The sequence below is a fragment of the Sceloporus occidentalis genome, unplaced genomic scaffold (genome assembly GCF_023333645.1).
Source record: "Sceloporus occidentalis isolate IW3139 unplaced genomic scaffold, rSceOcc1.0.p SCAF_24, whole genome shotgun sequence".
NCBI classification, from domain to species: Eukaryota; Metazoa; Chordata; class Lepidosauria; order Squamata; family Phrynosomatidae; genus Sceloporus; species Sceloporus occidentalis.
In genome coordinates, this window is record NW_028317004.1 from 5,495,417 (window position 1) to 5,519,636 (window position 24,220).

Consider the following 24,220-nt stretch of genomic DNA (forward strand, 5'->3'; position numbering starts at 1 on the left):
AGGAGCGTGAATTACATTACTAGCCAACTATTTCAGATATGCTGCAGTTCAGAAGACCTTAATACCAAGGTACATTGAACGTGTTAAGCAAACAGGCACCCAGGGGTATTCCGATATTATGCAGATCAATGAAAAATCTTCACAAGCAGTATTTCAGGAGATAGACGGGCAATGAGGGCCATCTACAAAGACCGCATTACAGTCAGGAATGTGCTTTGTGCTTCCCAGTAAAACAGGGTTTATTTTGTATATGACAGCATAGGGCAGCAAAACATGGTCTTATGTATAGGATTATCACAATTTCATTGTAAAAAAAATCATAGAATCCCTTTGTTTTTTAGGCAACGTAAGTTCCCTGAAGACCCTACGCCAAATAAAATATTGTTCTACTCCGAATGAAGCCAAGTAATCTGACCACAGTAATGTCTTCTATCAAGTTTAAATCAGGTTAAGATGGGCTTTCTATTCACACAACATTTCTCCCACCACTTTTACACAGGATACATCCATTTGATCTCTGACAGCAGCAAAGCATCTGCGTGCAAGTTCTTGCTGTCTGCCATCCTCATTCACCATTAATTCTCCGTAGAGATACACACCCATAGCCTGTGGAGAAGAAGAGAACAAGTAAACACTTCTATTCCTACGCTTGCACTTCTACTTCTATTCATACAACTTGCGTATTTTAACTGCTCCCACTACATTCCCACCCTATATCACCAGCCATTATTATATTCCATGGAGGGGGGGGGGACTAACAAAAGCAAAAATAGAATTGTTTAGCACTGACACTATCTGCTAGGACATCTTTACACACAGGCTACACACCAGCTGATTCTGCTGCTTTATTTAATATGGTAGGGGGTGACTGTTCGATTGGTTTTGTGGCTATATTTCCATGGTGATCGACCCACGGCATGCTGTTGGAAATACATAATAATTTTACTCCCAATCACATTTAAAGAAAGAAAAACAAATACAAGTAGCGTTATGGTTGCTCTTTTATATTAAGGCATCGCCCAGCTGTCCATTTTTGAGAAATCTTGTAAAAAAAATATTAAACTCTGGTGGCTTGATGGGGCCTTCAAACTCTACGCGGATAGTGTTGGTAGACCTGTAGATCTAACTTTAAAATTGAAGAATATTTCGGGGTCCCCACAGGAACCTCTGCTATCGGATGCTGGCTCTAGCAGCAGAGGACCGTGAGAAAAGTTTAACACGAGAAAAGGACTTCAATGATTCGAAGGTTGGTGCAGATTTATCTTGTGACAAGAGACCCCCAGGAGACCAAAGCAGACATGGAATTGAAAACAAACCCAAAGCTGGTTTAGTTTTCACTTAAGAAAAGAAAAACAACGGGGGTTACGGGATGCCCAGTGCGGTTATCTATAAACACCTAGTTACTCCATCAGGAATCGCTCAAACCGACTTCTTCTCGTTATGCGACAGCCATGTGTTTGCATATTCATTGAGGTTGCTAGGAATACGATGGTGCTCTATAAATAATTGACTTTTAATGAATTGGTTATGGTAATGAGTTACATGTTACCGACATACCTGGTGATGCTGCAGAAAAGTTTCCACGTCCTTATAGGCGGCTGTATACTTATGCTTAATAACCAGTTCACACCATCTGTGCTGAACCTGTGAACAAAACAGTATTAGTGTTTTTCAGAACATTGAAATACATAAGTTATTACTAAGCACACGGACAACTGGCTTTAAAACAATGACACAAACCCCAAAATGCTAAAGTATGTTCTGCCAGAATATGCAGGGTTTCTGCAAATATACATGAACCAGGCAGAAGAAACACCTTCTGTCAACACAGCATCTCTAACCATACCCTATAGTCAAATTTATAAATATAAAAATAGAAGATTTTATTAAAAGAAGGATGCCCGGTATATATATATATATATATATATATACATATATGTGTAACAGCCATACATCATAGCACAGCCAATTCAAAAAGAAGGGCAAAACACTAATCTGGTGCTGTACATATTGTGGGTTAACAACAACATCACTAGAACTATTCTTAAGTGAAACAAGCAGAGACGCACTAGAATCTGAATGAGAAACAAATCAGGTTATGTGTAGTAAATAGGGAGCAAATTACTGGTTTCATAAAGTTCAAGCCCACAGCAGAACTGGGGATACATCCCACCCATATGGCGTCCACAGAGTGTATCAAGCACTGGTGAGCCGAATGACGGGGCTGCACAGAAAACCATGTACCCCAAACCGGTGGCGGCTGGGAACTCACACACTATGTGTGATGCTTTTACGGTTGCCGAATTTCACTGTGGTAATAATTTATCTGCTAGTTCATACACACATATATATATATATATATATATATATATATACACACACACACACACACACACACACATATATATACACACACACACAATCAGAGTTGTGGTCAACTATTCTTCATAGCAATGTAGCAAAGTGTTTAGAATAGAATTTAAAAAGCAAGCTTCCCCTTTGACTGCTGACCTCCCAAGCATCCCTCTTTAGGAGAAAAAAAAATATCTTTCTTCTGTCCCTCAAACTTCCTATGTTCTATGAATGTTTGCTAGGAATGTAAATATCCTAAAGAAACTGCATACAATTCCATAAACTTCATTATTCTCTGTCTAAATGTTTTGCTCAGTTACATAAAACACAGCCACTAGGTCCAAAAGTCACCAAAAAAAGTCTGTGTAAAGCCAAAAGGGTCCTCCCGTCGCACAGGTACAGCAGGTACCCTGTGATCCAGAAAAGCCTATTCCAAGGGTGCAAATGTAGAAACCGGAATGTATTTGCACGTTAACTGTTCTTGAACGAGGGGGACTGGAACGGTGCAACACATTTAAAAACTAGAATTATATATATATATATATATATATATATATATATATATTCAGATCTATCTAAAAGGATTCAAATCTATGGAGTTACAGAAAGTCCAAAGGCAAAGGCCGCTGCCTCCACAGACAAAAGGTGTCTGGATTTAGTACATTACGTCCACTTCCACCCTTGTTTCTGAATGTTGACACATTCTTTTCCAGCTACAATGATGCATATCTTTTGTTGCCTAACATTTCTGTCAATGTGCTTTTGTTCTCAGATTACGCTTCACACTTTCCACATGAAAGAACAGCACAGAATTTTGGAACAGTACCTGCCCAGAGTCATTAACCCTTTTGGTGCTGAAGTACGAAGGACCCACTGTCCCTTTTAAATATGTCTTTTATATTTTGTGTATTTGTTATATGTTTATTTACACACATACACAAATAACAGGAGAATGGCTGTCATTTCACCTAGCGGTATGTTTTCAGCAATGACTATGCATTTTAGTATGGATTGCTCTAAAATAGCACACTTTACATCATTCCACACTACATAATTGGGATCAGAGTATCTGTGGAACACACCTTCCCTTCTGACACCTCTCATCCAACACAAGAACCTTCCCCCAGGAGAGGACCTGAACATCCTCTCAGAATACTCACTCGAGGACACAAACGTCCTGCTCCTAAGACATGTAGTAGCGGATGGAACGCTTTCATCCTTAAACTCTTTCCATAAGGTGGATCAATCATCAAGGTTGCAATAAATTGCAACATACAGGGCCCGGGAAGCTATGTTCATATATGGTGGTCCTGCTTCAGACTGAAGAACTTCCGGACAAGTAACTAAATATAGAGGCGCCACACTTTAAAGCCTTTCGGCCACACTATACCCCCTCCCCCCCGTATAAGAAGACGAAAGCGGTAATTCCAGAGCATCAGAAATCAGTATATTTGGCCACATGAATGAATTAAATACATAAGATTCAATTTATATATACTACGGAAAATATGGTATTTACTGCTAGAGGGCTCGAAGTGCAAACAGAGACACGGTAGATTAACATGGAAAGATTAACTGAAGTCCCTTTTGAAGTGAATGATCTATAATGATATCTATGGCCCTTAATTGGTGCTCCGAGGACACTGTTCTAACTTCAAACTTTTTCCAACCAAGTGGGATATCGGCCTATATGCTTTTTCTATTCTCTTTTTTATGTCTACCTTTTGTCTTTATTATTGGCTTTCTCCCCTTGTTCTACAACATGATTTTGTTGTATGCTGCTTGTATGACACACTCAATCATCACCTAGTATTTGAATGGAAAATGTGATGACTGCATGTTCTGTACTTGGCAATGCTAAATAAACACTGAATCAATAAAACAGCATACGGAGAAACAGACCTAACTGGCTGATTTATTATTACAGAGAAAGGCAGCATCTCGCTGCATCAACTATCCATTACGAGTGGCTGGCATTATGGACAGATCATACGGTGACATGGAACCATTTCCAGACGAAATACCAAAAATTTAAACTTTTCATCTGAACAGGAATGGAAATGAGCCAGGTACAGAATAATCCATTGGCTGCCAACCATTCTGCCAAAAGACTTGTGCAAGGACCCTATACTTTGCACCAAGCTGCGGCTAGACTAATCCACCTCACTAGTAGAGTCACTTCTTGGGCAGGATTTACTATATTCCTGCTTTAAAAATGACAATAATTGTTCCAATTATTGTCCAGCCGAAGATGATCCTGTATATTTATACGACTTCCATTCAATACCAAGGAAACGCAAATACCCCATCATCATAGTATGAGTGCAAAAATGTTGATGTCTGCTCAGCTGGCCCGCTGGGGGGCACCCAGCATAACACAGTTAAGAATGTCCAGTATTAACGCCGTCCCATATGTTAGATGGTGAACACAACCAAGACACACATTACTGGCACCCTTGACAGCTCAAGGTGTGAAGTGTCATGTCGGCAGTGTTATGCCTTGCTACCAACATCTTGAAGAAACAAGGAGTTTTCTAAAGCTTGTGTGTTCTGGTAGTAGGAAAGATGTTGAGTCAGTGTGTTTGCCATTCTGCTATGTTTAAAGTAAATACTGTAAGTCATTAATCAAATATAAAGCAGAGCGTGGACAGTCCTGAAGGATAAACAAGATTAAGTAAGAATGTAATATAAACAGAAGTTTCAACATTGCAGATATTGCTCTCCATGTCTGCGGGGCGCTCGCGTTAGTCCTCATTCATCACGTTCATCCTTTCCTTTTTCCAGGTACCTGCATCTGATTAGGCATGCATACTGGCGTTATGAAGACAGCTATCAGCAAATTCATATTAAAGAAAGGAGTTATGTGGCTCATATAACTCGGCTGACATCCTAATTAAGACTGTTAAAGAGTGATGTATGGCCAGGGCTAATATGCTTTTTCCCCCTCGCTATTTGTCCTTTTAGGCGACTTCCAGGTGTAAAAGTAAAAAGACACATACTATTAATATTGTATATTATATTATCATTCTACTGATGTCTGACCTTCTCTTTTGAATGCCCACCGTTGGTGGCTTACCTACAAACCATGGATACGGAGAAGAGGTGATCACAGACATGACATGACGACGATACATCTTGTTATTTAGCCATGGAGCTCAAACATTCAAAAGGAAAAATAATATTTTGCTTCAGGATCCCAGCTGGTGAAGTTCTACAGCCAAGATACCTTGGACTGCAGCAATATTTTTGCAGAATACATAATAAAGACTAAATATATGCATCTCTAACCAGTCATAGAAACCAGTTCATACAGCGCATTATTTTATGGGTTCCATACAATATTTCATGATCAAAGCCATCATATTGTACATGACGAGGATTGAAAACAGACACTGCGGGCTGTTATGGATGGATTATCTATCCCTGAGCAAAGTGCTGGGTATTATGCGCTACCCCCCGAAACATCATTTACAGTGCTTTAGCTACGTGAGCCAGAGCGTAAATGTTGGCAAAGTGAACAATGTAACTAGTGATATAAAGTAACTGAACGAGATATTCGGAACTGCATTCTCATCATTGAAAACAAGAGGCAACGGTTTTTGCAGTAAAGAGAAATCTGGTAACACAAATGACTTGTGAATGTTTTAGATGGGTGAAAGCGAAATGCTGCCAGACAGATAAAAAAAAATATCTAAATGCCGCTTCCATTTGTACTGCATGACATATATTACAGTCTATGGAGAGGCATTGGGCATTGTTGTGTATAGCCCCATCATATTCCATAGTGCTGTATAATGGGATATAGCCTTTGCACAGAAGAGCACCTTTTACAAACACTAGTGTTCTTTGAAAATGAAATCCCCTGGTAGGCAGTTGCCAGTAAAACACTTTTTTAATTTATAACTAATTGCTGTAGGAAAGTATTAAGATTACACCTTGTAACACGACAGCAAAGCTCTCCACACCACTTCTGTTTAATTTCCTATGTATGATAGAACTGACAGCACACGTGTATGAATGAGAAGTGAATTCTGGAGTACCAAAGGAAGAATGTAATTTATCATATTATAAGAACCCAATTTTTGGGGCTAACACAGTTGGCTATCCACAAACATCCCATAAAAAGTGATTCTTTCCTACAGTCTTTTTAAAAAAAAAAAAAAAAAAACCCTTTAGAAACACAAAACATATCCAATGGAAAATGTATGTTTTGCTTGTGAACTGTTACCGTATATGCTACATGGCATGATACTGTAACTTTTAGAATAAAAAGACTTGAGAAATACAAAATGTTATTAGATGCAATCTGTGTATATTGTATATGCTGCATGACATAATACTGTATCTATGAATGATATAACCAGTATATTTGTAGGATACAGGAAAGCACTGTTTCTAAAGGGAAGCAATGCAGACAATGATTATTATGTCATCAGTTCACTGCTCTGGAGTGGGGGGGGGGGGAATCTGTATTTAATAGATGTGTGCAATAGTCTAAAGGCTGTAGGATTCACCAATCACCTCCGCTGGTATGAAAACAAGTTGGTCCAAACCCTCTTCTAGTCCTGACATAAAGTGTATGACTGCTCATACGTATTGATGGCTCATTTTCCTACATGGTGGTTCTGCTCATTTTAGCCTGTTTTTTTAATATTAAATATCCATCTCCAAACCAGTGCTTCAAATCAGTTGAGTCAATGTGATTTGTGATTTCTAAATACATGTATACACATACCACCCCATTCCTTCAATACGGTATTGAGCTCCTACAATAAGACATGCCTGCGTATTCCAAAAAATCCTTGTTTCTGTCATATTTTCAAGCTAGGCTGTCTTTTCCTTACAGCATTCCTTACCTACAGTTAATGCAACACCATGTATCCGAAAGCAAAACTCTTCATTCCATGTGAGACATCAGATGGTTGCAGGATTGGTAATGCATATGGAAGCTATAGCATGTGTTGGTAGGGCTACATGGAGCACTGGATGTCCCTTCAAAGTCAGATGGACTACTTATATAGCAATATTGGTAATTGTTCCAATTGTAAATGACGCATTATTATTTTCAATACTATCCAGGCAATATATGCAATTCTTATCTCCCTAAACCTTCTCAAATGCGCTGTGCATTTACGAAGGAGTCATTGAGATACTGCTGCGGGACGCCACTACAAGCCTTTTAGTCAATGATGTGACTGTGCTGTGCCGACAACACAAAAAGAATTGCTTTTTCTAAGACATTCCCTTTTAAGGTTGCCATATAAAGCCAGCAAAATCCAAAAAGAATTCAGTTTCACAAAAGCACTTCTTGAAGAAGGAAAAAAAAAAAAAAGAAATTGCATACTTGTTTTTTGTCAGCAGCCCTAGAAGGCCTAACCTTCACCCCCTCCCTTTGGCTTTCACCCAAGAGAACTCAAACCCCAGATCAACACGACGAGACTTTGGTGAAGGATATTGTTATTGGCCTGTACGGTCCAACCTGCAACAGACCGAGCTCAGGAGGAGTTAATGGAGTTCCTCAAAGGACATAAGTATTCTGCAAATTGTCATCTAATAAGAGCTTTGACTGCGGCCGGGCAACTTAAGGACCACAATATTTATAGCAACAGATAAAACTGTCTGTACTTTTGGTTATTGATACCAGGTCTGGGGTTACAACACGGCTTTTCTGTGATGCCGCGAACATGGAATGACAACCTTTTTTTTTTATTATTTCAATCTTGCTTTGAAGTTGTGTTTCTGTTTTACCCCAAATCTAATAATTATAGTCATTCTTCTGTTATTAAAGGCCATGGAAATGAAGGTCTTAAGGTAATTTAGTTATTTTTTTCCCTTTTTTGGTGATCTCTCTCAATAGCTATGCTAAAACCAAAGCTTATTCTGACACACAAGGAAATCCCCTTTTTAAATTTATTTTTCTTCTTCAATAGTCTGTGGATTCAAATTGGGATTGAATTGAATTAAGAATGATAAAAAGGAGGCTATTCTCTGTCTAACATGCCATCAGAGAATATGTGGGGGGGGGGGGGGTTTCACCCGACGGAAAAGCTACATTGAAGTCATTTTAGTCTAACAAACATTGCTTGTATAAAACTGTCAACAAACACGACAGAGGCAAGAAGAGAAATGATAAGTTTGCCGTTATCAGACAGCGCACACTGGCACTAAGCGGATGTATGTTGCTGACATTAAGGCTTCAGTTAACTAATGCCATTTCCTCTGTTCCAGACTTCGTGTTCTGTCAGGAGATGATGAAACACCGCTTTACCAGCAGCAGACTCAATTACGCCAAATACAACCACGGTCAGCTGCTACTCACAGGGGCATCTCCGGTCCTAAAGTAACCCTGACAGGTCTACCAGCCATACAGCATGCGATGCTCGCTGCTCACTATATAGCGGTACATTAAAAAGCCGCCATGACACCAAAAGAAAAAGACACATGCATGGACTAATGCGGCTCATGTAGAACATGTTAGCACATTATAAGTAAGTGTCTTGGTGTTTACACGAAGCCAAAAATCTGATTTCTATCAGGGATTTTCATATGATGCAAAATGAAAACTACGGTAAATAGACAATAATGTGTAATGCCAACACATTATATATACACAGAAAATTTGCAAACCATACAAAGGAAATGGTGAAGCGAAGACCATAACCGAACACGTAACAGCTATCCTGTATGAGGCCCGGCCGCTCCTTCCTTCCCATTTTAGAAGCGTGTGGTTTCCTGGCTTTGGGCATTATAGAACTTCTCTTTCACACCATTCGGCTCGGCCAACTGCACAGCAACTAAAAACCCGTCAAGCTGCCAAAATATCTAATGCATTAAAATGCCAGACAGCGTGACAGGACACATACATATCACTGTTCCCAAGTGCTCGTGATTCTCCGCCACTACGGCCACAATAACCCACAAACATCTGCCTTCATCTCACTACTGCCCAACCCAGCGGGCAGCCGTTTTGGCTGGGTTCAGGCTGAAACCTACTGGAAGACAACAAAGCAGACGGACGATAAGAGAATATTCCCACATTAGTGGCACGGAGGAAAGGGCTGCTACGCTGAATGGGTGATTTGCGGAAATCACCAGGACCTATGAATGGCATGTCCAGGAATTGGGTTGTCCTCTCCGGTGCTTGTTAGGGAAGCTGACAGATGACATCATTCGCAGAGAATGGGCTACCACTGTTGAATATTTGTAACCGAGGCTGGAAGCCTAAGTCAGCTAAGCCACCTGTTAAGCCTAATAACCAGCTTTGTGAACACTTTCATGTGATTTTCAGTCGTGTTTGCCCCCCCCCCCCACCACACTGATTTCATGGTGTAGTGACATTCAGCCATTTCTTTGTATTACTTCTTGAAATCAGTTGTCATAAACTATTCTAATATGAATCACATAAACACTTACCTCTGGGAAAATATTCAAAATAATCTCTTTATTGCCAAGCTGAATACTGCGGAAACAAGGTGCATTGGGCAAACGGAGAAAAACCGCAGGGACAATAATAAACTGAAGATATAACACACAGATACGATTGGGGACCGCAGTTTACTAGTTTCTATACTATGGGCGCTAAAACCTTAGAGATATTTGTAGGACTCCATGGAATAGCTGATTTGTAAGAGAACAGGAATATAAAAACTATAGTAACCATGGGGACCAAAGCATTTAGATCAGTTAAATAATAGCCTTCCAGAAAAATGTAATGGGATGTCCCCATTTCAAAAAAACATATCTTCACTGAGTTGTCTAATTTGATATATATATATATATATATATATATATATAAATATATATATATATATAAATATATGTTGTGAATACATATACACCCACACATGCACCGAGGCATCATGAAAATGTATAAACATGTATTAAGGTTAGAAATGTAACCTACTGGAGCTTTTAAGTGTTAAGCGTTAGTATTCTTTAAAACTGTTCAGCAATTTAATATACATTGACTAAATTATTTTGACTTAGGGTCAAAATTAAAGTCCTTATAAAACACGAGAAAAGGAACCAGATACAAAATTAACTAAAAACACAATGTTTAAGAAGAGGGGTCAGATGCATGCAGGGAACTACTGTGTTTTGGGCACGAATCAGATAAAGTTATTAAAAAATATATAGAGCGCCGAAACATTTAAAAATGAAGAATCTTTGCATTGACCACATGAATCAATACATTCTTATTTTTTTCGTCCAAACACTGGTGGAAAACTGGAAGTATTCGCAATTTTTATCAAGGTAAACGTTCACCTGGCGTGACCTTCAATTAATTACGCTGATCGGCGGCTGCTGGCTACTACTGAAACACCAAATGAGAAAAATACAGATTAGCTGGTTGGCACAGAAAACGACTTATTAGTCTTTGCAAGAGTGAAAACTGTGGAAATAATGGCATAAATCGATTTTGTGCGTTAAATAAAGAATTTCAGAACATCCGTTCAAGGAGTGGTGGGAGATTTCAACAAATAATACGGAAATTTCCCGTCTCCGCAGAAACTCGCCGATTCCCACAAAGGGGACGCCATCATAGTAAGGTGGGCTTGGCTGTGGAGGAAGAGATCTCTACCACAATGCTTTGAAGTTGATGAGGACTTTCAATGTCTATTTTTGTAATACTTAACATCTGGTAGGATAACATTTAATTTTGGCCAGTAGAAAAATAAACGCTGTCTGGAAACCCCAACTTTTATTCTGCTGTGTTCTGGCGATACGGTGGGAACTCTTGTACCAGGCAGTACCACCATCATTCAGACAAATAGAATATGATTAAAATAAACACAAAAAGCCGATCAGAATAAACCCCCAAAAGCTGTACAAAATGTAATAGCTTGTTAAATAGCAGATTACCAATGCTTTAAAAGTATTATGCTTCATAAACCGTATCTTTGGCCCCAAGCTAAATAAACAGCCCTGATCCTTTGGTCTCTAAGCCTTCAGCATATCAAACACATTCCCAGAACGTTAGCAATCTATGAGAAAAGAAACTTGGCATTCTAAGCGCATAGTACAATTAAGAAGATCTGCACGCTGCGGAACGGCAAAGGGCACATCCGTGTAAAAAATATACATGAAAATGTGGTACCCCTCTTTAGAAACCCCCCAAATGTTTTACCAGTTTCCCCAGTATATGGCGACTCCTTGATAAAGTGTTATCAGGGCAGGCTGCTTAAACTTTATAACTAAAAAGATCTTGTAGGACTACCTAAAGGGTGGAACTTGATGTAACTTTCTTTATTAACTGAAAATGTAGTTATAGCACATGGATTCACTACTAATGTCCAAGGGGGTCTAATGAGACCCCCAGTGCTTTCCTGATGGAGCCACCCAAGAGGAAGTGTGCTGCTGCTCTGAGGCTGGAGCTTCGTCTAAAGTCATTTATTTTGTTGGTTGCCGAGTGCAACTTAAAGTACTTACAAAGGACATTAATACGGATTCTTTGCTTCAGTTCTGAAGGAAGCCTACCTCCAGTGATTATTCATATAAAAAGGCTGTCATGCCCCAAATATTTATCCACACCTCCACAATAATGCATGCCCAGTGCACCATCTCCTGTGGGGTCAGCAATGAACACAGCTGAGGCCTGCTTGTACCACTGACACAGTTGGGTGCGAAACCCGAGTGCCAGTTTATGGGAAGTGGTGAAATTAGTGAAAACGTATGGTGTTTTATGTTACGTCACATGGAAACTCAGCACTGGAGTGCCACCCAAAAAAAACGTCCCGTTGACCATGAGCACCCCTGATTTCCAGTTATGTTATTCAGCAGCTAGAACTTGTGATCTGGTGAAGGAGTCTTTAAGCAAATTGCTTCAGGACAGACATTAAAAATACGATTTGACACGTGTATTCAGATTATAAAAAGTCAGCTAATGAGACGCATCTACAGCAGTATCTGATTCTATTAACAGGAATGACAAAATGTGCATGTGATTAGCAAATAATAGTGCATCTGTACCCAGTTCTGGAAAATCGCCAGGGTGGACAAAAGCCTCTTTGGAGCACTGCTGTTTCTGGGAGGGGTAAATGGAGAGACCAGTAAGACTGGCACATTTTATAAACTAAATAAATACGATTCTACTAACCCATTAAAAAGACCCATAAACAAGCAGGTATAAAGTGAGGAACCCAGAAGGATATTCCCCAAATGCTCACCAGTGTAAGCGGAAAGCCTGGGGCACCGGTGTGTAGGGTGCTGCAGATACAGTGACATTATCAGACACGAACACATTATCTAAAACGGCTGGGCAGAGCTGCACACCAAATACCATCACCCGTTTTAAAGATTTCATGCTACACGCTTCCCACGTCATAGAGCTAATACTCTAAATGCCACAACCCACTTTAAAGCATACATGACATCGCTCTAAAATTCTGTGTACAACTATGAAGCACATTCCACGTCTAACATGGGGCGACTAAGCATACACTGTATAGTAGCTTCAGGTTCTGTGCACTACATGCCGTGTCTCTCCCTAACACGTGAAACTACACTACATGCTTATGTATTTACAGAACTGTGCATTTGTTGTACATACTACATGGGTCAACAAATGTGGTTTGGATCTAGGAGCCACCAAAAAAAAGTTTGGCCATTTTTAATTTCGTTCCCCAATCATGTTTTTATTTTCTTGGCACCCGGGGTTTGACGAGCCTCGTCGCACACTAACATTCATTTACACACTAACACCATACAGTAACACACTCACGCTAACATCGTATGCTCACAAACACTAACACCTTACAGTAACACACTCATGCTAACACCATACACTATTACACAAACTCTAACACTATATGCTGACATACACATTTATGCTAATGCTATACTGTAACATAAACACCACACACACTAGCACACAACTCTTCAACACAGTAACACACAGTGACTAACACTATACATAGATAAAATTACGCACTCTAGCACTATGGACACACACGGAATCTGGCACTACAATACAGTAGACATACTGCAGTATACACACAGACTGACTCCAGCACTATACATATGCACATACCATACACACACACACACACCGACTCCAGCACTACACATATACACCGAGACTATAGTCTACTATCTTCAGCTATCGTTAATCCGACACCCTATGTCGTGCATTATGTTACCCCGCTGTTATGTCCTAAAGATCATTAAGACACCTTTTGGACGTAATAGCGTGTCCATATGGTGCTTAAGGTGAGCTGAGATTTTTTGTTATTATTATTGTGTCTAAAACACAATGAGATAACATGTTTTGTATTATACATATCTTCTCTCCAGCACATATTACATGCACATCATTGCAACAGGCATTTCAAAAATGGGTGCTATCATTTAAAATCTCAAATATATATATATATATTTTTTTTTTAAAGGACAGGGTGGAGGGGGAAGGAAGCTTATATAAGCCATTGTTACTTTAAACAATATTATCTTCACTTTTGAGATGTCTACAGTGCTTGGCATCACCTTAAGTGATGAGAAAGATAAAGTTAAGGATTTGCCCTTTTGAAAGGTCACAGTGCGGTTATCCTTTTGGGGAAAAAGGAGTATGTTACTGTCTGTTTTTTATGAGCTTCTTAGTGTTCGGCTGTAGAATAAATCAGAAAGGAAAGCTGAAGGTGCAAGAGGCCGGGTAAGCCCCTCTTCACTGGCTTGAAATGCCAGCGTCTGAGCCGTCTTTTGATCTTCTCTTCCTACATCTAGTGTTCCCGGGTACAGAACTGGCATTCCACTGGTATCCAGCCACGATTAAAATACATTCTAATTACTATATATAGCTAAAGTATGTTTGAATACTAATTAAAAATAACAGTCTGGCATCTGTAAAAGTGTATAAACAATGTCAAAAAGCCTAGAATAAACCGAGACAGATCTCCATGGCCCTATAAGGCTATTTGTTGCTTCTAGGAAACGTTGCTTACTCTACCATATTTGCTTAATAAAGTTTAAGGCTCTTAAAATATTAGTCACCAAACCAAAGCACTGCGTACAGAAAAAGGTGTAAGCCTAGTTACGTACATGTGTAGCTTCAAAATGAGTATTATTTCCTTAGCTTGCCATGAATATAGAAAGTTTTGACCGCTGTACTTTAAATGTTGACCCCGTGCTACTATTGTTCAGCTATCCCATGCCTTACCAAAAAAGACCTTTGGATGAGTAACCTGTACCAAATAAAAAGGAGCAGGGAAGGAAACGAGAGCTCAGATTTGTAAACATTCACAAAGTCCCTGGTGTGGAAACTAGATCGAGTACAACATGACCGAGACAATCCCCACGCATGAGTAGCAAGGTACACTATCATGACGAAGCAGAAACAGTGATGGGAAAAAAAAAAACAATCATAAAAGAGAAAGCGCTTGTAAAAACTGTGCAAGCATTACATTAAAGGCAATTGAAGTACATTACAAGCGGCCCTTATGATTTCTGGTGGAATGGTAAAGTGGAGATTTTGCTTGCAAAGTAATTTTTAATACAACTAAATAGCTATTTAAGAGATTCTTTTTTTCCCCTAACAAAATGTAATTCAAATCTATATTGCTTGTTTTACAAGCACCGCTCCATTTTGCATTAATAGCAGCCAATGACACTAACTGTTCTAGAAACAGAACATATTTGGAGTAATTTGTCTATAAATTAACACGACATGCCCTGTATAGTGGTGAGTGTGCCCAAACCTTGTGACCTTTCTTCATTCCTTTCACTGAATCGCTCCACCCCTTTATAGAATCGTTTGGTTGTAGCCATGAATAGAGGCGCGGGAGCCGTGACATAAAAGCTGAACGGCTGCAGCAAGATTGAGGAGCGTGACCAGATGTAACCCACTGAAATCTACACCGTCCCTGGTTATCAAGAACCAAATCAACTGAGCAGCAGACAAAATCGAGTGTCGCTCAGGCCTGTTAGCTACTGTAACAGAACAAATCATTTGGGGGTACATGCCGTGGGCCACGTTATAATATAAGCCAAATATCAGGACTCAACAGTTCATTATCAGAGAGCTCACTCTGGGGCAATGGTCTATCTCGTGCCCTTAAGTGATATAAGCATTAGGAAGAGGAAAAACAGTAGTCAACTCGGGCCACATCAGACCCATTTTTCTACCTACATAAGTTCATCCGTTTTAGAGGATAGCCTTATGTATATAGCAAGTTCAAGTATGGCTCTCTATAACCCCATGTTACAGACAGCAGGTCCTCCCTCCATAAACGTCATTGAACAGATAAATACATTTGCACATTCAAATGACGCTCATTTAAGATTAAATCTCTAGAGCGGTATCTTTGCTTTTCGCACAATTTCTCCTTGATTTACGGAGCGATAACAGTGCTCTATAAAGCCATTAGGCATTCAAAAGGTTAAAACATATGCGCTAGGTTGGTGCTTTAAAGCACAAGCTCTTAAGAGCTATCCAAAATACCCCATTGCCTAATACGCAAATCTCTGTTTGTGTAAGCCTGCTCCACAGCTAGGCAACCGCACCGCTCTTCCCTTTGCTCTCGCTTGGAAATAAAAATACGGCACGCCTTATCGTTAAGGAACGACGCCATTATTTCTCAAAAAGAATTACAATGGACCGATGACGTATGCGGAAAAGTCATTATTTTACCTTCACAGAGCATTTCTATTTGAACAACGCCAATTTTCTTTTGGACTTAAAATACATTAAGGAGTTATTTACAGAATTTCCAGTAAACCCCGCTAATCCATTCTTCATTCTGGTTTAGTGGCTTTTATGTACGCAATGAGATCAATAGACATTCACTCCCCCCAAAAAGTGTTTTTTACATGGTCGGTATAGAGGAGGGCTGGCTAGGGGAGCAAGCGGGTATTGGTTTGGATTTCTGGCAAGAGCCTTCACGCCACCCTTTAGAGTGTATGAATTCAACAGAGGTCAGTGCTATAAAGGCGGCAGCTGCTCCAGACCCGTTTGGGAAGCAGACTCGTCTGTCATAATTTCAAAAATAAAAGAGCATTCCAGCGGAGGGACACTCAAAATCCCAAAGCGTCTGGCAGAGATCTAAACAGACATACCGTCTTAAGATCTCAACCACAACACGGCGGTCTCTACAGTCGCATCTACGCGAGCTAGAAGAGCATGCGGGTTGTTGGATTTTGAGACTTGGAAAAGTTTGGACACACAATTCAAACAATTTCTCTGTTTCATACACACTAATTAAATGCTCTATTCAAGCACACCGTAAACGCAAGGTAGATTGGGCCATAAACGCAAGGCTTGGAGCCCCTCACATAACAACAACAACCCTTAGGCAGGACCTTCTCCTCGGGTTTGATGTAAGAGTTGGCTAGACTCACTCACTACTGTCTTCGGTTAAAGCAGAAGATTACAGGGTGACACATAAAACATGTAACTCGAAATAACACTTTTTTTTTTTAAAGTACCTCTACATCGTGACTGTTCAACTTGTACGCTTCCTTTAAGCTGCGTAGAGTTTTGGTGCTTAATGATTTCTCTTCTAGCAGCAAATCCAGGAGGAAAACCAGTTGGTCGGGAAGAATCTAAACAGCGAAAGAAAGCAAAAGATTTTGTTTGAGAACAAAGTTATGGAACTTATTTCCCCACAAGCGGAATTTAAGTGAGTAATACTGCACAATCCGGAAATCTTACAATATTCAAGCGAACAAATAATAAAGTCTATGCAGCAACAGATTCAAAGAAAATACTGTATGAATAAATATTAACACATCTACTTCAAGAAAAAGGTATTAAATGTTATGAACTAAATATGACAGAAGAGAAACTCAATAGAAAAGAACATTAATATGTTAAACATATTTCACTGCCCAGTAAAAACAAAATAATAAAACTGTAGCTTCCTCTCAAAACAAGAAATTTGATTAAAATAAATGAGGGAAACATTAAAAGGGTTTTCTACATCCGTAACGTGGGCTCGGTTGTAATTTTAACTCCAGAAGCATTAAAAAGTCACATAGTATCTAATAAATCTGCTCCATAATAAATACAGGATGATAAAGCAAAACAGAAAGCAATTAGGACATCATTTATGAGATAAGCTAGCCAACTGTCATCGATTACAAAAGAAAAAAGCTTTGGTTTGATTTTTTGTTTCAGAAAACTGCGTTTTATACACACTTTTATCAAATGTTTTCGGTGTGTAAAGATTTTTTTTTAATTCTTTTTTTTTTATTCAGTTTTTCACAATTGTAATACAATCATAAGGACTGGAGCAGACATTTGTATGGCATATAAAGCTATAATACGGTTTCTTGATCATACAAGTACTAAACATTTAAATCCACCGACATAGATAAAATAAAGTCATTCCATTATATATATATATATATATATATATAGAGAGAGAGAAATAAAATACCTAGTTCAATATTAACCCATTTGCTACTGGTTATGTTCCAGAGATAAAAATATAAAAAACTGGGGAACTTACAGAACTTTAGAGAACGCAGGTCAACTACATTCAGGAAATCTTATCATAAATATCAGCGCTGTGGAACACGATGGCGCAATATAAAACGTTAAATATCAATAATAATAAAGGTGTGTCAAAATAAAAAGTGTTTATTAGAACAAACAGGGGGAACTAAAGGAAGTCTGGCACTTTGGAACTTGAAAGTGCATTGTGTTTTGGTTTTAGAGTTAGCGAATAACATTTTCCTAAACAAAACCCAATCACGTCTCACCTTTTTTGGAAAGTGATAAAGAATACCCTACGTGTCTCCTAGAAAATTAACCAAATTGCAAAATGCACCTGTGTCCCCGGGTGCAGCGTTCCTCAAACGCATGATGAATAGGTTCGAAAAGTTCTACAAAACATCATAAAAAGTTGATCCAGGACACGAGACACCAATATGTGGTTAGTCTGCAGACATCAAGACATTTCCATTATAATCATACCATAACGCTATTAGATCTCAGCTGAGGAAAGCCAGAAGCATTACATACAGGACCAAAGTCATGTGGGATAAGGCAAAGTGCAAAACCTAGTAAATACCCGATATATCTATCAAATATATATATATATACATACAGATATATATATATATAGGGTTAAATAACTTTTCTATATTTCAAACACAAAAAGGCATTTCTCACAGACGCTGAGAAACCAGTTCTGTAAAACACATACGTGTTACAACAATGTTAATTATTACATGCCTTGCAATAACAAGCTAGTAACATGCAAGACGTAATTACTCGAGGCATAAAGAAAACAAAAAGAACGCACCGTGACACACAAACACAACGACCATCGACAAGCAAACATCTGCAGAATGGTTTTCTGTAACGACAAATGGCATTACGCTCACAAAGACGTTGCCCCCACGGAGAGAAACAAGCAAACAAACTAAAGAGTGCGAGTCTGCTTCTGGAGAACTTCACCGGGGGAAGTCGTGGAGAAGAAAGTTGCAGAGTGCACGGTCCGGGCATTTACAGGACAGTCCCTGCAGCCTCCGGAGCAACACCTTCCAGCAATAAAAACAAAGTGATTTCATACCAGCTCCTCCGAGGTCTCCAGCTTCCAGGGCAGGATCCATCTGTCTCCCAGCAGAGAGAGGACCACACACACCACTTCCACTCCGTCAATCCATTACCCAGCAGGATGACTGAAGAGCTTGCACTGGGACACCAAATACCTTTGGAAAAGGGCTGATCGGTGACCTTTTCACAGGCATTAGCATGTGACCAGAGTCTGCACTTGAGCATCAGAGCTCTGTCTGCACTACACTCGGCGAGCGGCGTTCAGAAGAATCGCACCACAGCTGCTTCGCCGTCTATTCCGTTCGGTTCAGCTTCCACTCGAGCGAGAGCATTGAAACCCATCTCCGAGGGCTAATGCACCAAGCAATTGATAGTGGCATGTTTTCTATTATTACTCCATTATCACGCTGGGATCGGTGCCTAAATGAGGCATACTTCCTCCCCGATGCCATTTCCTTTTATCCTGCCTGCAGTCTAAAAGTGGATCAATGGGAGCGATACATATGATGTCACTTCAATTTACAGGCACAACCCCCCCCCCCGCCTCTCTTTCTCACACAAGATAGATCAATTCTTCCCAAAAATGGTTAAGAAATGCTTAGGGCGCTACTTCTACCAGAAAAGGGTTCTGCTATATTTATCTAACTTACTAAAAGCACTGCTTACACTGATTAGTTAAAAAAGGGAAAACATCGAGGGGGGGGGGGTGTAATATATATGCTTTAACATGCTGGCTCAACTCAAACAAGCCACGGAATGGCATTAACCCTTCAGCCTCTGCTTGATGATTCAATGTGCTGAAACAAATGCATTTCAAGGCCAAGACAAACTTTATGCAGAACACGTCTGGCTGCGAGGGGTCGGCTACCCCTTATGGTTATCGCACAGCGTGGGTACACGGAAAACGAAGAATGACACGGCTCTCGGCTTTCATGTAAAGAAACCTTTCAGCACGTGGTCAGCCACAAATCATCACACACACTACACATGATATATATAACATTTGTCTCACACGGCCAAACTCTACTCGACAATAACAAACAAGAACGGCAAAACTTAATGCCCCTTCACGTTGGGTGGCCAACAAAACTCCCACAGACAGGTGCTTTTTAATGCAAGCCCATAGAACGCTAAGTGTAATGTATTTGTAGTCTGGATTGCTTGCATTAATGTGGACACCTAACATGATACATCACATTCACGGTGGCACTGCAGAGGCTGCTCTGTTCCGACGGTTATTAACACACAAAGCATGGGTGACGTTCCAAGGGAAAGGTTTTATGTGACCCTCCTTTCTCTTTATTCAGTCTCCAGAGAAGACGGGAACAAGACCCAGAGCCATATAACACAACTTTCCCTTCGGCAGGAACTTTTGATTGCTTATTGTATGGAAGGAGATTCTTTGTACCCAGAAATACTCAGGTTTTTTGTTTTTTTTAATGCAGTATTAAAGAAAATCATTTGATCATTTCATTTCAAATTTCTTTGATTCTCATGTCAATGAAAAAAAAGTGTAGGTTTAATAAACCGTGAAATTCTGTTAGAATATCCGATTATGTAGTGCCCATGTTACCATAATTCGCAACAAGTCACCCTAAATATACACATGGAGACCTTTTCACAATGGACAGTATGTATCTGAGCTTAGAGCGTTCTTCAGAAGACCAAGCTGTCCGGCAATAAATCGCATCTAAAACGCTAACATGACAAAGCAAAACACAGGACCAGTTTATATATAATATAGCTTTTCAATTTTATTTTTTTATTTGAATGGCAAGATTTGCATGAAGTGCGTGGAAATTCTTTAAACAGCTCATCTTATTACAAACAAAACAAAGTGAACGAGGCTGATAATGAGGCTTCATTCAATCACATGTTTAAAGGGTTAAGCCCACAAAAGGCAGAGTTTATGCATATGCTGTACACCCCGGGGAGGCAATCATATGCTTAAAGACGAGGGGCATTCCAGTTCAACGGCAGCTAGACGGCCAAGTATGGCTACCCTTGCCATAATAATAAGAAAAAGAAGATGCTGGCGATTTATAACTAGTATTAGCCGCGTGGGCATAGGGGTGCGGGCACAGGAGCAGCTTCTGTAACCGTCCCGGCGGTGGAATATACTGTAAAATAAGAGTTTGTAAGAAGAGGATGTAGTGGCTGATTTAGTGAGCACAAAGCCGTTGTGTCGCCACTGAAATCCGATGTTTAGCTGTATTAAGTAGACATGCTACTGGCAGAACAGTGGACGCGGATATGTAACACGTGGCAGAAGTTAAAGTGAAATCAGTCTACCAAACCATCTTAAGGTTTAATTACACTGCCGAATAATAATCACTTACCAAAATACACTGGAAAACAAAACAAAAAATTCAATGATTAACATTCAGCCACAACAGTGTCTATTGAAATATCAGTAATTGTGACATCATGCCAGTTCCTTTGCATATGGCACAAGGATGATGACATAGTTAATGTTACTATTACATAATAATATCAGTATGATTTTATGCCCCTTCACACAAGGGGAAGTTTCTGAATCATGTTCTCACAAACTACCACCACATTGATCAAAACTACCTAAAATGTAACTGGCGATTAAAAAAAAAAAAAAATTATACAAAAGGAAAGGATGCTGTAAAAAGCAAGGATATCATTACAAGATTATTAATAATCTACTTCCGTGGATCGCACAGGCAGCTGCTTAGTAGATATGAAATACGGCTGCACGTGAAAACTCCTCTTAATAGGCTTACTGAATTCAATTCTTTGTCAAAATACATTCATTATTATACATATATTATGCTATTTTATCCCTGTATGTTTAAGTTTCGAATATCGATAATTTGGAATCAACTGAAGAAAATATTCTACATTTAAAATCTGTAAACGAAATAAACATTTTAATTGGATAATTTTTCAACTAGCAGGAAATGCAAGATTAAAAAAAAATAAGAAAAAAACAAAAACAAAAAAAGTAATGCTCCAGCAGGGACAGGTAAAGGAAGGAATTATCCCCGTGATGTTTTTGTGTTTTACCACCCGACAAAACAGATAAGACACTGTTACGGTACCACCTGTCAGGTCCAGCTACTGTTTACAACATATATTCTCTCTCTTAGCACACTATTTTCTGAGCTTCCCACGGTTCTGGCATTGGAAGGTTAAAACCCAGCATGAAGGACAAAGGCTAAGTTCCTCCAGAATTACCCAGAAAATATTTTCCATTTGCTCATTAAAGGATTAAATTCATTTAACCTTACAGCTAGAATCGGCATATTTACTTTTTTTTTTTTTTTTTTTAAGACAAGAACCATGAGTTCTGGTAACTTATACCCCATCGTGTATTCCATTCACCAGCTGTCTAGATCTAGGGATAAAGGTGGTCCTGCCTCCAATCTAGAACAAGAACAATTCCCTACATACTGGATCTATGTCACCAATCAAATGTATGTAAACTCTTCACTTCTGGATAGTAATAGATCATGGTAAAATGCATAGAAGATACAGCAAACAGCTGCCATAACAGCAAAAGAACCCGCTGTACTCAATATAGCAGGTCCCATCAGGCCATTATTCTCAAACGTTTGCAGTCTCTCTCTTGTATCAGATGTTAAGGTTTACTTTTAAAGTGTTTATAGAATTTAAAGGTAAATAACAAGGCCAGGCACTGCAAGATGAGGGGTGCGCTTGGACACGCAGACGGCAGCGTCCCTCCACCCAGAAGCGGATGTGACGCTGTTGCATGGGGGGACTTTCTGCGTTGCCCCACAGGCTATCAGATGTAGTTACAGCTCTGGTTTTTGGCTGCCCATTTTTTTCCAGCTGTAAAAACCTCAATTTTTATTTGGTCCTTGGCTTTGTCGTATATTAAGGCCAGATACCTTATACCTTATACCTATCCCAAGCATGTTTAAGTCCCTTCACTGTTGGGAGGTACCGGGCAAGTACACCCGCCCAATACAATGTAGGTGTCTGGACATTTAGAGATCTGGCTGGTGTTAAGGATGTGGTAGTTTCAGTGGATACTGGACCTGTCAGTCACACACCAATCAAAATGACAGCACTAGACTGATATGCGTTAAAATAAACTGCTGTATAAAGTCCAAATAATCTGTTAAACAGACATACGACGTGTTCTGTCCTGTAGGGGGCGGTGTAACAAATATAATGGTCCATCTAATGCCTACAAAGGTCCTGTTCTACACAGACTCATTTCAAGAGGCTCTCTCATTGTAGCATGCCAAGATGTTGGCTCGGAAGCATATACGACCTTTCAAAGCCAGGCAGATATATCTAGATCTAAAATGGTTTTCTTAGAAGACAAAAAGAGTCACATGGGCACAGGGCCCCGAAACAAAAAGTAAAAAAGTGTGTGTTCCAGCAGCTTCTGCAATATCATGGCAATGCAGACTTTCGTTTATATAAATGCGGAGATCTATTCCTACGGAGGTGTACGCAAAGTCTAGACATCTTGTAATAGGCGCATTGCACGTCTAAATATATTTTATGAGGGTATTATTCTGAGCCACAGACTTGGAACAATTAGTATGCGACTCTCTTTGGCAGTACGGAGAGTACTGAAAGTGTATTCCTTTCATAAGCAACGCTAGTTCCTCATCTGGGGGCCCCATCACAAACCTCAATAATCTGTACTTTTACACTATTGTAGCCTCCTAACAGCAAATGTTAATCAGAAATGTACAGGTGGGGTATACAAGCTCCAAAATAAGCTCAGACAGAATAATAGTTGGCATGGCTGTGCATCCATGGCTTTGTTTCGGTGATTTATAAGAGCTGCAATGGGTACCATTAAATCCCAATTCCAATCCGATGACATAGACAAGTCAGCTGGAAACTAGACTTACTAGAGAAATACGTTTATACTTAAATATGCTTTTATGGGCCAAATTGCACCTTAATGGCATGTTACAGGTAATAATATGAATGCCAGTTTCCCAGCGTTTAAAAAAAAAAAAAAAAATCCCATCCCTTTTACACAACCACTTGTTAGACGTTAAAGCTGTCCAACCCGCTGACCTGTGGACATGAAGAACATGGATTCCAGGATCACTACTCGTTTTCCCTGCTTGACTTCACCACAGTGCAGGGTAAAGATGCATGCGATGTGATGTATTACCAGTACGATACGGATAAATAGTCCAAAGTGGAGCAATTCAGATCAACCTTTCTTCTATCAATTTCACCACTTTGCTATTTTAAATGAAATTTACTCCATGACTTTTCCTAACTGCATAGCATATCAGTAGGATTGTTACAGTTAGCATGTGTGTACGTCTTTATGTGTGTGTGTGTGTGTGTGTGTGTCTATATACGGTATATATGTGTCTGTGTACAGTTACAAAAGTACAATTAGAA

General features: G+C 39.5%; 1 protein-coding gene across 1 annotated transcript in view; it reads right to left on the bottom strand.

The window, feature by feature from the left end:
* Window positions 1–462: 462 nt before the first annotated feature.
* LOC149300549 (aminopeptidase O-like) overlaps window positions 463–24,220 on the bottom strand; it is a 146,689-nt gene continuing 122,931 nt past the window's right edge. The window contains exons 14-16 of the mRNA XM_089485036.1: window positions 16,768–16,884; window positions 1,558–1,644; window positions 463–606 (exon numbers count right to left, since the gene is read on the bottom strand). Of these exons, the coding sequence (XP_089341162.1) occupies window positions 463–606; window positions 1,558–1,644; window positions 16,768–16,884 (348 nt within the window). The remainder of the gene's footprint in view (window positions 607–1,557; window positions 1,645–16,767; window positions 16,885–24,220) is intronic.